Here is a 16057-nt window from a genome sequence, read left to right on the forward strand (position 1 = left end):
GATCTTAACCCAATTAGTAAACTAATTCCCTGATAGGGATTAACTGAGTGGTAACTGAAGTGGTAGGGTGTGGCTTGAAGAGGTGGGAATTGGGGGCATGCCTTTGGGGTATATATTTGTATCCAGCAAGTGGAGATCTCTCTCTGCTTTCTGATCATCATGTGAACTGCTTCCCTCTGCTACACTCTTCTGCCATGATATTCAGCCTCATCTTGAGCCCCGAGGAATGGAGTCTGCTATCCATGGATTGAGACCTCTGAAACATGAGACCCCAAATAAAATTTTCCTCCTCTACAATTGTGCTGGTCAGAACTTTTAGTTGCAGCAGTGAAAAAGCTGACTAAAACACTTAGTGAAAGCCCTCAACCTGGTCATAATAAAGACTATTACATTGGTGGAATGTAGCAATACATCTGAGTACAACTATTATTTAATATTCATTTGCCACTTCAACGGAAAACTTTCTAGTCAATTAATTATAAGGATTATAGTTCAGTTACAAGATAACACAAAAATTGAATATTATATGACTTTGAAATTTTAAATAGAAAGAACTGGCATTTGTTCTTTTGTTTTCAAAACGGGAAGGGGATTATATTCAGGTTTAGATGCTAGTTTCTCCAACCACACACAGATTTTATTTTAAATTCTATTAGGTTCCCAAAACAACTGGTCGTGTGCAGTTAATACAATGTCAAATAGTTTATGTTTTTCTATAATAATATCCTTTCTACAAACTGCTAGACCTCCCATTACCAAAATTTTGTATGCTAACAGAAAAATCACTACTGTCATTTTAAAGCTGATAGAAACATTCTCCGCCTAAGGAATGCAAAAGTAGTATAAACTTAAATTTCTTCTCCAATCACTAAATTCATTTTGCTAAAATCAGATATAAAATCTCTCTTGATAATCAAGGCTAAAATGTCATAATCGTAAAATATATGTTCTCCAAAATTTTCTAATTGTTCTACAACCTCCTCAAATAGAGAAAAGAATGTGAATAAATGTAAGAGCCATCAACCCTACCATGGAGTTTTAAAATAAACAAATTGATGAAAACTGCATTGCCATAATCTATTTAAATAATGAAGAGAAACAGACAATGCTGAAGTCCTACTCCCTCTAAGGTTGTCCAGCTCAGTCCAAGAACAGAAGAATGCCTAAAAGCTGGTCTATCTCCCTAAAACCTGAACTGCTGAAAACAAGTTGTTCACAGATTTTCTTTATTGTAAATTAGGTAATTTTTACATTGCATTGTGTTTTCTGGAATAGAGAGTGTAACAGGATAAATTAACATGATAAAATAAAAAATGTCAAAATGATGCCAATTAGTATAATGGCAGCAGGTTTTCTTAAGGTTCAAAAATAATTCATAAGTTGGGTTTTCAAAAATCCACATTCTTTTGAGTGAATGCCTAAATCATTCAATTTATTTCCTGAGGAACTTAAGATCAGCTTGTCAGCACAAAAAAGGTTCCCCCCACCCATGCTTTCCAAGATTTCCAGTATCTCATCTTTACCAGAAAGCCTACTTAATGGCAGCCAATTTGCAAACATCAAATTTAAGATTAAAGCTTCAGTAAAACAAGAAGAAAGAAATTAAAGTTCACTTCAAATATTTACGTTGGCATAGACTGAACAGACTACTTAAGAAAAGGCTGACACTGAGGCTCTGTTCTGCCATCACTCATGGCTGCATGCACCAGTTCTCACATCACTTTAATCAAGAGATGGGCATAAGAACTCTATCATTTATAGTATACAAATTCATTACTCCTTTGTGAAAGTTTGTCAACTTGGCTCATGTCATGTATTTGCAAACTAAGTATGTGTTGCACTAAAAGCCAAGGAAAAAGAAACTAGAATAACAGCTTTTTAAATATATATTTTCATGAAACAAGAAAACAACTGCTAAAGTTAATTTTAGTCACTAGATCTTTAAGCTTTCTTCAGAATGTTAGAGAACTTTACTTTCTCATACTGAATTATCCACATTTTAACATTATAATTTACTCCACAAATAAACTACAAACAAATGCACCGAAAATAGAAGACAATGTCTAAATAACTTTTAATAACAAAAGTAATACTTCCATTACATAGATAATGCAATAAATATCCATAAGAAAATGTGATAATTTTGTCCCTGACTCATGCAAAATAAGAAGCCCAATATGAAACCAAAAAAAATTATTCAACTGTATCCTCTTATTATGATTACAAATCAATTTTATTAAACCAATTTGACATAAAATAATTTTTCAAGAAAAATTAACAGTTTTTCCAATTTTCCATTTTTTTGATCACAGAATTTTCTTATTCTTAAAATTTATATTTGATAGCCTTACAAGAAAATGTAATAACAAAAACAGTAAATATAAAAGATTTGTTCAAAAAATTACTTCTTCCTCTTGATGGCACCAGTGTTTAGGGTTTCTGTGAAAATGCTTTAGGAAAAATCTGATAAAAATCTGTTTGAAGAAAATAATTTTCATCTGTCCTAACCCAAATATATTTTCTATTCAAATATTTCCAATACATCCACACATTTAATGGAAAGAGACTGATGAAAATCTATCATATTTGATCATTTACTATGTGCCAGAACTTACCGAATACATTACACTTATATTAATTCTCATAGCAATTGTTAGCCTATTTTACACATAGGGAGTCAAGGTACTAAAAGGCTAAACAATTTACTCATAGATACACAGTCAGTGCCAGAGCTGAGATGCAAACCCAGATAGTGTGGTAGCATATCTGATTTCTAAATCACTATACTATATGATGTATAATGTACACTTGGTATCTGGCACAATTATGACACTTAGTAGATACTATATAAAAGTCCAAGTCTTATCATAATATTTATCTCTTCTTACTTACTTTGTGATAATTCTGGATTTCCTTTCAGATTCATCATTTTTGGAATTGAAGGACCATACACATCTACATCTAACAAACCAATGGCCTTTGACTGTAAGAAAAAAGAATTTACCATAAGATTATTCCCATTCTGATGGGGGGGGAGGGGGGATAGTAGAGGATAGGAAAGGTAGCAGAATACAACAGTTACTAGTATGACATTATGTAAAAATGTGTATGTGTAACCGATGTTATTCTGCAATCTGTATTTGGGGTAAAAATGGAAGTTCATAACTCACTTGAAACTAATGTTTGAAATATGATATGTCAAGAACTTTGTAATGTTTTGAACAACCAGTAAAAAAAAAAAAAAAAGATAAAGCACACAGTAATAAGTCAGTCTACGGAAAAGAAAATTTGTAAAATATTTCAAAATCATAACCTAAACATTCAAAGTAACATTAAGTGAAAGCATAAATTGCTAAGGATATACATTTTGATTTACTAATATCTTCTGGATAACTGTCTAGAAAAATCCAGTCCACATATTTATGTTTTGTAGTTTAGGTCTCCCATCTACTCCATAAACTTTACATTTTGTAGTAAGTCTCCCATACAGCTGCAAGATGATTAAGACTTTTTGATCTAAGCATGACTTTGAGAACTAAGAAGTAACATGCAAACAAAGCTAAAATAATGATTTACTATGGCAACAAAATCCCAAGAAGATGGAGCTTTAACTTTTGGAAAATCCATCTAACACATCAAAGAATACAAAATGAAAAAAGATCATGAAAACAAGACCTTCATAAAGTAAGTGAGAAATTTCTAATGCAGAGCTGGCATAAAAGAAATACAGTGCTAACAAGGATATTAGCCAACATAACAGAGATAACCTCTTACATATAAGAAACAGTCAAACATGACTGTTTATGAATCTGGAGGATTCATAAACAACTAAAAACTGTTTTGTTTGATAACCTATCCAGGTGCCAAAGGGAAGAATATCTTTACTTGTCTCTGCTAGCTGCTAGTTAATCAACAGCTTAATCAAGGAAGAGAAAACAAAATTCATTATTCCAAAATAAATATTTCTTGTTTCCCTTTCCCCCAAATCAATCTATTATCAGTCTTTCTCATCCACAAGAAACCATAATGCTAATACTAACTATATATTTCACCAAGTCTCACAATTCTCCTCCCACTCTCTACATATCCTGCCAAGATAAAACTCGGAACCTCTTAGCAAAAAATTTTTTTTAATTTTATTGTGCATATCAATTATACAGAATAGGGGATTTAATTGTGGCATATTGATACAAACATATAACATAATTTGATAATCAATTTCATGCCCCAGTACCTCCCCTGGCTCACTTTTCCTCTCCCTAGCCCACTCCTTCCCTTCCTCTACCCTAATGGTCTCCCTCCTATTTTCATGATATCTCTCACCCTCTTTTTTTCTTTTTTTCTCTCTAGTTTCCACATATGAGAGAAACATATGGCACTTTTCTGAGTCTGGTTTATTTCACTTAATGTAATGTTCCCCAGTTCCATCCATTTTCCTGCAAATGACATAATTTTGTTCTTTTTTGGCTAAATAAAACTCCATTGTATATATATACCACATTTTTTATTCATTCATCTGGTGACAGACACTTAGGCTATCTATAACTTAGCTATTTTGAATTGTGCTACAATAAATGTATCATGCATTTAGAGATACACAGGTTATCTCTAAAGTATGCTGTCTTTAGTTCTTATGGATAGATACTGAGGAGTGGTATACAGCTAGATCACATGTGAGTTTCATTTTTAGTTGTCTGAAGAACCTCCATTCTGATGTCCATAATAGCTATACCAATTTACATTCCCACCAACAGTGTACAGGGATTCCCTTTTCCTGCATCCTTTGCCATCTTTATTGCTATTTGTGTTCTTGATGACTGTTACTCTGACTGGAATGAGAAGAAATCTCAATGTAGTTTTTGATTAGCATTTTCCTGATGGTTGGAGATGTTGAATTTTTTTTTTAAGATAATTGGGCATGTAGGGTTTGTCAGGATGAACCCAACTACTATGTGTAACCATTAAGCTCTAATTTTAAAAAAATAATAAGTTTTGGTCATTTGTACTTCTTTTGAGAAGTATGTTTTGTTCATTTCTCAGCAAATTTAAAAAAAACTGAAACAATCCCTTGTCTTTCATGTTATCTACCTATTTAAAGGCACAAAATTATTTTTTAAACTTTATTGTCTGTTCCTATAAATACATAAGGTAAATTCAACATTTACCTTCCTAACTTTACCCTGATACAACTTGCAACTCTAAAAAAAACCAAAAATGTAGTTTCTCTGTGTGTCCTCATAGGAGAAAAATGGTACTGATACTTGTCTATATCAAAATCTTGGTTCACTATAAAATAATGAGAAAATAGGAAATATACTAAATACGGATGGTAGTTTATAAAATTTAGGTCTAATGCCTTTAGATACTCAATTTTAAAAAGTTGGAACATTCTATGAGAAATTCTGACATATTTACTAAACAAGATAATTTAATTGGATTAAAATAGAATTAAATTTACTATGAATTATAAGATTTCAAATGAGGAACCTAAAACTTTTTAAAATATGGCAAATTGTTAACACTATTACCTAAAGGTCTACTGATACTGTGTCAACCTAGAATTTTGTATCTTTTCTGTGATATCTACAACTAAAAACTACCACAAAATAATAATAAATAGTAATAGAAACAAAAGTATTTTAAGATAATTTTTCTTTCTTCTCTTATTTATATCAATGTTGATTTTACAGTTACTCGAAGGGATTAAGTCCAAAGTTTTAAATTGCTCTTCTAACAAGAGCTATCAAGTAAAATAACTTAGCTTTTTTTTTCTTTTTTTTTTTTTTATAGATGGACACAATACCTTTATTTTATTTATTTACCTTTATGTGGTGCTGAGGATCGAACCCAGTGCCTTACACATAGCAGGCAGGCACTCTGCCACTGAGCCACAACCCCAACCCTAACTTAGCATTTTAAGTTCATTTTTTCATAAAATAATAACCAAGAGTTCTAACTAATATGACTGTCAGTTTCATCATCACTAGATCTTCAAGTTGCCATTAAAATCTTAGGGATAATCTATCATCTCTCCTGCCTTCTAGAAGAAAAAAAAGACATGCGTAAAGGTGAATCCTTGGTTCCATGGTCTAAGAAAAAAACTAAAGATCTGCCCTAATATTTGCTATGAAAGTAATGAATTTTATATATATTACCTGGATGGCTGCCAATATACATTATTATACAAAAATTAAGGAGGAGAGGGAGGCCCCAAGATTTTAGGATTCCTCTGCTTCCTAGAAAATGGAGCTAATAATAATAGAGAATATTCTGTTTGAGGCTCTCTGCAAATTCTCTCTAGGAATAATTTCCCAAATTTAGTTCCAATGCTTATATATATCAAAAAGAAAACAGAGGAGAAGAAAATATGAAGACGGGGAGAAGGAGAAGAGAGGAAAGAAAGGAGGAAGAGAGTATGAAGAGAAATTGATCAGCAATGTTATATTGAGACCCCGGATAAACTGGGTCCACAGCTAGTTCAGACAAATCAGAAACTAAAAACATCAAGATTTTCCCTGATTATATCTCCCCATTGCCTAAATTCTTTCTGGTTGCCAAACACTAATCTAAGCATTCTATTTACATTTCCTATTTACTCCTTACAGCAATACTGCAAGGTGGTATCATACCTACTTATGGATGAGCAAGCTAGAAATTAACATTAACACTCATAATAACTATGCTTTGTTTTATGTGTTCTTTCTTAGGATGAGGCAGAATAGGGAATTATTAAACATGAAAATATTAAACTTTTTAACCTCCACCAGAACTTTAATGCAATCTGACTATAAAAGACCCAAATATAGAGCAAAATGTTTCTTAAAGGATCAACTAATAAATATTTCAAGCCCTGAAGATCATATGATACCTACAACAACTACTCAATGCCACCACTGTAGCATCAAAGCAGCTGTAAACAATACATAAATGAATCAGCATGGCTGTGTTCCAAAAAACTTTACAAAAACAGGCAAGTTACTCAATTACCCAAACAGCCATCTCTTTTAGTGTGAAAAGAGCTATCTCAGTAAAAATTTACTTCCTCATCCTTAACTGGATAATTTTTAAAAATAAGCAATGGTATACTTTTCAGACTGTTTCCCAGGAACTAAGTATGTCTTACTCAGATTTTATACATCATGAATAAAATTATCACTCAACACCTATGGTATTAAGTAATATTGTACTTATAATTGGCATAGCTGGATGTGATGGTGATCTGGCTGCAACATCTGTCACCCCATTGATTGCCAGAGTTGATTCAGCTGGTCTGGCTGGCTAGGCAAGTGTCTCCCTCCTCCCTTGCCACTCCATGTGTGTCCATCCTGAAGGTCTAAAAGGTTGAAGACCTTCCCTGATAAGGAAGGACCATTCTTTAGTCCACGTAGCTGCACTCTCCCGCTAGAACCTCCACACAAGCTCTCAAGAATTGGCACAGCAACTGGACCAATACAATCACATTGCTATAAAAATAAGCTTAAACAGATTTTCAAATCTAGAATCAAATCATGTTCAGAAGCTGCCAAATGCACTTCATTTGTTCATCATAATTTACTCCCTTATTTTTAAATAAGTGCCTATTTTAAGTGTATAAATAGTCTTCCAATTTAAACTTCCAAACAGTTTTACACTATAGGAAAATAAATGTACACGGTAGAAGACTATAAATAAATATATGCAGCTGGATATTTAACTAGCTTAGTTTTATGAATTCTTTCCACCTCACTTTTCCCATACTAATTATATTTAGTCAAGAAAGTTTCAATTAGAAATTTTTATCTTTAATTTCATCCAGACTCAGAAGAATAATCACCACAAAAGCCTTACAAATACACAATAAAAGAAAATTTTTATTAGCAAAAATAACTATAAAATTACTATTAAAAAATGTGACTGTCATCTTTAATGACAGCAATGTTATATCATAAACTTAGCCTAATATGTTGGTGTCTAACAATATGCTCTTTTTCTGACTCCCAAGCGGTAATCAAAACCCAACAGGTTACATAAAACAAGACAGATCAAACTCCAAGACACCATTTAGAGTTTTAGATTTGTTGCTTTATAATTTATAACACCCTGTGAAAGCTGTAAAAGGTGGCAGAATTATTCAGAATGATTATACTGTTTCATTACTACTGCATGAAAGCTGCAATTTGAGAGCCTACAAGTCTTCTTTTTTTGTGTCGGATTTCAAAGGAACCAACAACAGTTTTGATACTGCTTTGTTCTTCCAACAGAATTTATCCTAAAGAAGATTGTAAAGCTTCATGACATGTTCCTTTTATCCCTGTCCTCTGCTAATAGAACCCATCAAAACAACATCTTAGAGCACTCCCACCCAATTATTTCTAAATAAATATTCTTTGAGACCTACCTAAAGGTTGTCCTTTCCATAGAAATACCCAGCTAAGATTCCCATGAGTCCTCAAATGTTATATTCTATTTAATCTTGGACTGGCAATTGGTATTTATTCAATTTAGAGTTGATTCAAGACTTTCTCTTTATGCCTTTCTTCACGTCAAGCTGTCATTCATAAGAATTTCACTCTCTTAGTAGAGGAAAAACATGTTTCCTAATTCTATTAGCTAGGATTAAATAAGGATCTGATTGTCAGAAGAACTAATGGTTGAACAAATTGATAAGAGAACAATCTCCTACTGTTTATCAAAGGACTGTCTAAATCTTCAAGTTCACTCAGGAAAGAAAGAACGAGGGCAGCATAAAGGGAAAAGCTCACCAGCCTGGTTAGAACATAACTACAGATAAGCCCATGAAAAGTACTCAAAAAGAATAAATGGAAGAAAAATAATAGATGTTAAAATTTTATTTTAGAAGAGAAAGAAGTCGAAGAGGTCACCTTAATCTTCTGTTCACTTTTTAGTGATAAAGAAACTGAGGCCCAGAGATACAGCCACAGCTGAGCCCAGGACCCAATTCTTTCTCCAACTTACCATAAACCCTGAACACTAACAATCATCAGCCACTTGTCTTTATCTCTTATATCATCTCCTGTCCTCCACCATTCATTCCAATCCAGACACAGTGCTTTTCTACAGTTTCTTAAACATGCTAGGCACATTTCTACCTTAGGATCGTGCAGTTGCTATTGCTTTCGCCTGGAATCTAAAACCCACCTACCCAACCCTCCCACCTTTCATTTCATTGCCATATCCACAGGTGTTTCACTCACTTCCTTCAAGAACTAAACATCATCATGTAATAAGGCTTCACTGACCACTCTAAAATTGCAATCCCCTCCCCCCTATATTAAGACATCTCCTATTCTCCTAGCCAGTTTTTCTTTCTTCTTAGTATCTGTATTAGTATTCAACATACTATACATTTACTTATTTGTTTGTTTAGTGTTTCTCCCACTAAAATGTAAATTCTAGGAAGGTAAGGAGTTTTGTATGTTTTGTTCATATACACAGAACTAGAAAAGTAAGCACTTATGAATCCGTATTCCATCCTAAAAATTCTGATTCATTAGGTTTGAGCTGGGGTCCAACAAACTGTATGTGCAAAACTCTAGGATATAAGGTGACCAGAATGTGAAAAACAGAAATGCAGATAATAGAAGAAAGATATGACAATGTGCTCTACGAGCCTAAGTCTTGGAACCAGCAGAATCACAGCAATAATAATATATAGTTATCAAAAATAACTTTGATGAGATTCTATTTTAAATGTTTTTTTAAAAAAAAGCAGTGAGCATTCTGCCATATGATTGAAAGAATAGTCAAGAAACCTATGTATACAAAATATTACTCATTGTTTATCTACAATTCAAATTTAAAAGGCATCCTATATTTTCATTTGCTAAATCTAGAAATGCTACCCCAGCATCTCTTCTGAACAGAGCAGCCAGAATGATTCAGTTAAAACATAAGTCATATTATGTTGTTCTACTTAACACCCTCATTGCCACCACTCCCTCATCTCATTCATGTGAAAGCCAAAGTCCTCACAACACTTACCCACTAGACCCCAGATCATCTAGCTAGTTTCCCACCAACTTCCTGCCTCCTCATTGTATTAATTTTCATCATCTATTACTCCATTCTACTTCTCCCTTCAGAAGTCACATTGCCCTCCTTCCTACTAAATAGTAAGCTAGGCATCTTCATACTTATTGGACTTTGTACTGGCTATGCCCTCTCCCCAACACACTCTTCCCCTAGATAGTCACACTGCATATTCTCATCTCCTTCAAGTCTCTGCTCAAATGTCATCTTTTCAATAGTTCACCCTATTTTAAATTACAAACCCACACTCATTCTCAAGTACTCCCTCTTCCCCTAATCCCAGGCTATCACCTTTGACATACTATTTAACTTAATTATGACAGAAATTATCTATTTGCTATAAGCTTCATAAGGACAGGGATAGTCCCAAGCACCTAGAATAGTAAGAAGTAAACAAATATTTGCTGAATGAGTGAATGAATGAACAAACTACCATTTGTTCCTCTGAAGAATATCAGGATTGGCTACTATATAATCCCTAAGGCCCCTCTTAAGCTTTAACATTCTATGCTTTCAGGAAATCGACTCTCCTAATTACTTCTATACTAATATGCAAAGTTATAAGACTCAGATAATATATATAAGCTTAAACATATTCTGGTATTAAAGAAGAAGGTCATAGATTTTGCAGAAAATCTTACACAATAAATCTCCATTTTTCTTTTGATTTCAACTCCAGAAAAATGGAACTTCATGGAAGAAAATCTAGTGCAAACAATGGTTATGGTAGGCTAGTACATGAAATATGATAAAATAGATACATTGTTTAAAACTTTTAAAACTAAAGCTATATCATGGCATGAAAACTGTTAATCAAACCTGGAGATGTAGTTCAGTGGTAGAGAGCTTAATCCAGTGTGCAAGGCTCTGCTGAGCTCAATCCACAGTATCACAAAGGGTTTCATATATGAAAGGGATACACAGAAGTTTTATTGTTTATTTTGTGTGTGTGTGTGTGTGTGTGTGTGTGTGTGTGTGTGTGTGTGTGTTTTCCTTTCAAGGGCAGGATCAGCAACAATCATCTACAATAAGAAGAAATCTAATTTTGTACTTGGAATGGAACCACCACTTGACCCACTTATCCTACTCCTCAGGAATATACCCAAAGGATTTAAAATCAGCATACTACAGTGATGCAGTCACATCAACATTTACAGCAGCTCAATTCACAGTAGTTAAGCTATGGAACCAACAAAGGTGCCCTTCAACAGAGGAATGATAAAGAAAAAGTGATGTGTACACAGAATGGAATATAACTCAGCCATAAAGAAGAATGAAATTATGGCATTTGCCTCTATACATGGATGATCTAGAAACTATTATGCTAAGTGAAATAAGTCAATCTCAAAAGAAAACAAAGGCCGAATGTTCTCTTTGATATGCAGAGATACAATAAGGGGAGGGGGAAGGAAGAAGAAGTTTGTAGGGCATGATGTAACATGTGGGTCATGTTGCATCAGAAAAGAGGAAACCTAACTTGCTAGCTACTACCTGCTTCGCAGGCCTGGGGCCGCACATGGCTAGGATGGCACCTGGCAATCAGCCAGAAGGCATTACTGTGGGTTGTGACAAAAAAATCGGACCACCTCTAGGATAGGCTCAGAACCCTTCCGCCCTCGTGGACAGCTCGTGTCACCCATTACTGCCTGTAGGATGGGTGTACATGTGAACTCTCTCCACCCTGCTGACCTTTATCCTGATTGGCTCTTGTACATTATATTAGCTGTGTATATTTTCTCAGTAAATGAGCTCCTGCTTTGACTGGTCTCCCTGACGCATCTGTTCGTCCTCCAGTAAGGGAGGGCTGGGGGCGGGCTGTCAGACAGCCCTCTCCTTTCTTGGCTCGTCCTGGTTGTGCGTGCTCTCCCCATCTCTCCCGCAGGTCGGGAGGGAACGAAGGCTAAAAACCCCGACATCTGGCGCCCAAACAGGGACATGAAGAAGTCGGTTCACCAAAAGTAAAAGTATCGGCAAGCCAAGCCAAGCAAGTTCTGAGGTAAGGGTCTCCCTGAAGAGATGGGGCAATCTCACAGTAGGCATAATGACCCAGCTCTTAAAGTGCTGAGATTCATGCTCAAAAGCCGAGGTTTAGAGATCTCGGATGCCCAGGCCAAAAAGGTCTGGGAAACCTTGACTCACGCTGCGCTTTGGTTGGTGGCTGCCAATCATTTTGATTGGGCCACCTGGGACCTCGAAGAACAATTGGTAAGGAAGAGGAAGATTATCCTGGGAGAGGACCCCTCTCTGGGCATCTACCCGACCCTATCTTCCCTCAAAGCCTGTTTCTCCCCTGGTCCCTCAAAAGGAACATCTAGGGACAGCAAAGACCCTTTTAAGACACCTAATCCTCCTACCACTACCTCAAAGGGCAACCTGGCTTGGGAAACCCTTATTGAGGAGCGACTTGGGTCATGGCGAGTCAGTCCTCTCACTGCCCAGGAGGAGAAAGGCTTAAAGCCTCACTCTGACAATGGCATCCTAGACCCTTTTGATCCTTGGCCTGGTTCTCTGAATTCCACACCAAGTGCTCCTGTCCTGGAACACATGGTAGACAGCCAGGATGGGTAGTGGCCTCCGCCATGTCACCCCTCCCCCTGTGGAAATTCTCTCCCATCTTGTGCAAACCCAGAAAAGCCAGTTAAGCCACCATCTTGTAAGACCAGCGATGACTTATCCCCATTGTGTATGGCTTTCCTGGTAAATACTAACCCTGGGGGCAATAGACTGGCCTTATGGTATCCCTGGGAGGCCCAAGATTTGAAAGAACTCAAAAAGGCCATCGCCGAGGATGGACCTAATTCATCATGGGCCGGAACCATCCTCCAGGATCTGGCCCACCAACAGTGTACCACCCAAGACTGGAAAAACTTAACCAAGGCTGTGCTTCCTGGTCTCCTGTACCTGAAATGGTATTTTTTTTTCCAGTTTTTCTTAAGTTCTTTTTTTTTTTTTTTAATTGTTGGTCGTTCAAAACATTACACAGTTCTTAATACATCATCTTTCACAGTTTGATTCAAGTGGGTTATGAACTCCCAACTTTACCCCATATACAGATTGCTGTTTCACATCAGTTACCCTTCCATTGATTGACATATTGCCTTTCTAGTGTCTGATGTATTCTGCTGTCTGTCCTATTCTCTACTATCCCCCCTCCCCTCCCCTGAAATGGTATATTTTTTAATGAGGAGTACCATGCTCAGGCTGAGAGGAATCAGGCTGTTAATCCCCAGTTCCTGTAAGTTATGGGATACCGGCGGGGTCCAGTGATCAATTTTCCACAGGCCTTCAGCAGGCTGCTATCCCTGCCCCCTACAAGGAGCAGGTATGGGCTTTAAGACTGGTGACATGGAAAAAGTTGGAGGAAGACCTTTCAAAGCCCCTGGTAGCAGGAATTACTCAGAGGGCTACCGAGGATCTTGCCACCTTCATCGAGAGGGTGGTAAAGAGCCTCCAAAGGAAATTCCCCCCAGGGCCCCTTCAGGACCAGTTTGTCAAGATGCTGGTCTGGGAGGGGATGACCACAGACCACAAACTAGCCTGTGCAGGGATGAAGGACAGATCTATGGGGAGGTGGATAGTGGCCCCTATGGATGTCGGTTCTCAGGCACACCAACCAGTCGCTGGTTGCAGCCTGGCAGGCCCAAAGGGCTTCACTTGCTGAGGCCCTTACTACTCTCCTCGCCTCTTCCAGTGGCACCGGGAAAGGGGTTTGTTATGGGTGTGGACAACAGGGCCACTTCAAGAGAGTGACCTACAGGCCAAATAAGACCCGGTGCCCCACAGGAACGTCCCTTAGGTCAGACTAAAGGGGCAAACTCCGCCTAAGATGACTTGCCCCCGATGTAGAAAAGGATTCCATTGGCAGAGGGATTGTAAATCCAAATTTGATATTGAGGGGAAGCCTTTAAACTAATAACAGGGCACCCTCCAGCCCTGTCACTCAAAGGAGGTGCCCCTCCTAGTGACCTGCCTAGGGCCCACTGGACAGTCCCAATAATCCTGGGAATTAGGCCAAAAATGGATATCTTCATAGCAGGGAAAAAGTTCCGCTGCTTGATTGACATTAGAGCAGATAGGACAGTATTAAGGAAAGAGGAGGTCCCCCCACAATGGAAGCTGATTCCCGGACCTCAGTTATTGGGGTGGGGGTTGATACAAGGTCTGAAGAAACCAAGAATTGGCTTACTTGGAAGGATGTAGATGGTAATCAGGGAGAGGTACGCCCTCTGGTGGCATCTGGCCTGACAGCTAATCTGCTGGGACAGGATATTTTGGGGGTAGCTGAGGTGTTCATCACCACAGATCACAAAGGAATATATGATGATATTCTAGAGGAAGAGGAGTACCAGCAACAGTTTGGCCTATCAGGTCCCCTTAGCAATTACCAGGGGGGATCCACTTTTTGAGACATCGAGGCGGAATGTTCCTGAACTCCGTGTGAGGCCTCACCCCCAAACCTAGAGGCCACTGTTCCTACCATCCCTGCCATTCAATGGCTTCTGGGCCCTCCAGTATGGGTGGAATAGTGGCCACTTCCCCTAGATAAACTACAAAAGTTATAAGAGATAATATCAGAACAACTGACCCTAGGGCATATTAGGCCCTCACTGAGCCCTTGGAATAGTCCTGTAGTTGTCATACAAAAGGCCACAGGGAAATGGAGAATGTTACAGGAAATAAGAAAGATTAATGATCAGATGATTCCCGTTGGTACCCCCTTGCAAGGGCTACCCTGGATCCCCTCCATCCCTCGGGATTTGACTCTCATTGTGATTGATATCAAGGATTGCTTCTTTTCTATTCCCCTTGATCCCCAAGGACTTTGAGAAGTTTGCCTTCTCCATTCCCTCTGTTAACTTCCAGGGGCCAGACCAAAGATATGAGTGGGTGGTGTTACCCCAGGGCATGGCTAACAGTCCAGCTTTTTGTCAACATTATGTTTCACAAGTCCTGCAACCCCTTTGGAGGCGATCGGACATAATTCTATATGTTTACACGGATGACATCATTATTGGGGCAGCAAATGCCAAAGTGTTAGGCTCCGCCTATAAGGAACTCCAGACTCTCTTACAGAAGGGAGGATTACAAATAGACCTTACCCCCTTTTAACTTAGGTTGGACTCTGTCCCCTTAAGCCTCAATTATTTATGTCTATAGATACCTATTCACATGCTTGTTGGGCAACTGTTCATTCGGGCGAAAAAGCGCAACACGCTGAAAGCCATTTCCTACAATGTTTTGCCATTTTGGGATTACCCCTACAGGGTAAGACAGACAATGGGCCCTGCTTTGTGAGCAAATCATTACAAGAATTTGCCACAGTCCGGCTGCAGCAAAATCACCAGGGGGGGCGGGGTGACGAGCAACTTGTGTACATTGATACAGCAGGAGTGGGAGCCGTTTATTGTAGAGGTGTATATATACGTTCCACACAGCTTATCTTAATTAACATAAACTAGATACAGCAGTCAACCAATAAGGAATCTCCACACTTAATGGCTCGCTGGCATTACTTCACAAACCATTCCCTCTGCAAAATGCCAGGTGCCATCTTGACTTGTTTACAGACTCTAACAAGAATTCTTCCAAAGTTGGAATATTAAACACACCACTAGAATACATACAATCCAAAACGTCAAGCTATAATTGAGAGGCATAATAAGACCTTAAAGTACCAACTAATCAAACAAAAAGGGGGAAACAACCCCCATAACCAATTAAGGACAGCCATGCTTATATTAAATATTTTAAATTTTTCCAAAGACCAACCTCTAACTGCTTTCCAGAGACATTGGTCTAATCAGACACCTTATTTGAAGGTAGAGGTCCGATGGAGGGACCCCCTTACTGGATCATGGTGTGGTCCTGATCCCCTCATTAGTGTAGGAAGGAGATTGGGTGTGTATTCCCGATTGGGGAGCCAAGTCCAATTTGGGTACCTGCTAGAGATCTAAAATACTGTTCACCAGAACAAAAATGATTACCCAAGAACACCCCTTCTTGAGGTATAATTCTTTATTTTCTCATT

At 37.6% G+C, this 16057-nt stretch overlaps 1 protein-coding gene across 3 annotated transcripts in view; it reads right to left on the reverse strand.

Moving 5' to 3' along the window:
- The window catches only part of Nubpl (NUBP iron-sulfur cluster assembly factor, mitochondrial), a 220782-nt gene that overhangs the window by 168068 nt on the left and 36657 nt on the right, over window positions 1–16057 (reverse strand). For 2 of the 3 annotated variants that reach the window (XM_078050245.1, XM_078050244.1), the window contains exon 4: window positions 2893–2983. The exons of the other annotated variant lie outside the window; for it this stretch is intronic. In XM_078050245.1, coding sequence (XP_077906371.1) covers window positions 2893–2983 — 91 coding nt within the window. The remainder of the gene's footprint in view (window positions 1–2892; window positions 2984–16057) is intronic. 3 annotated transcript variants of the gene reach the window in all.

Source organism: Ictidomys tridecemlineatus, chromosome 5 (assembly GCF_052094955.1).
Source record: "Ictidomys tridecemlineatus isolate mIctTri1 chromosome 5, mIctTri1.hap1, whole genome shotgun sequence".
Lineage (NCBI taxonomy): Eukaryota > Metazoa > Chordata > Mammalia > Rodentia > Sciuridae > Ictidomys > Ictidomys tridecemlineatus.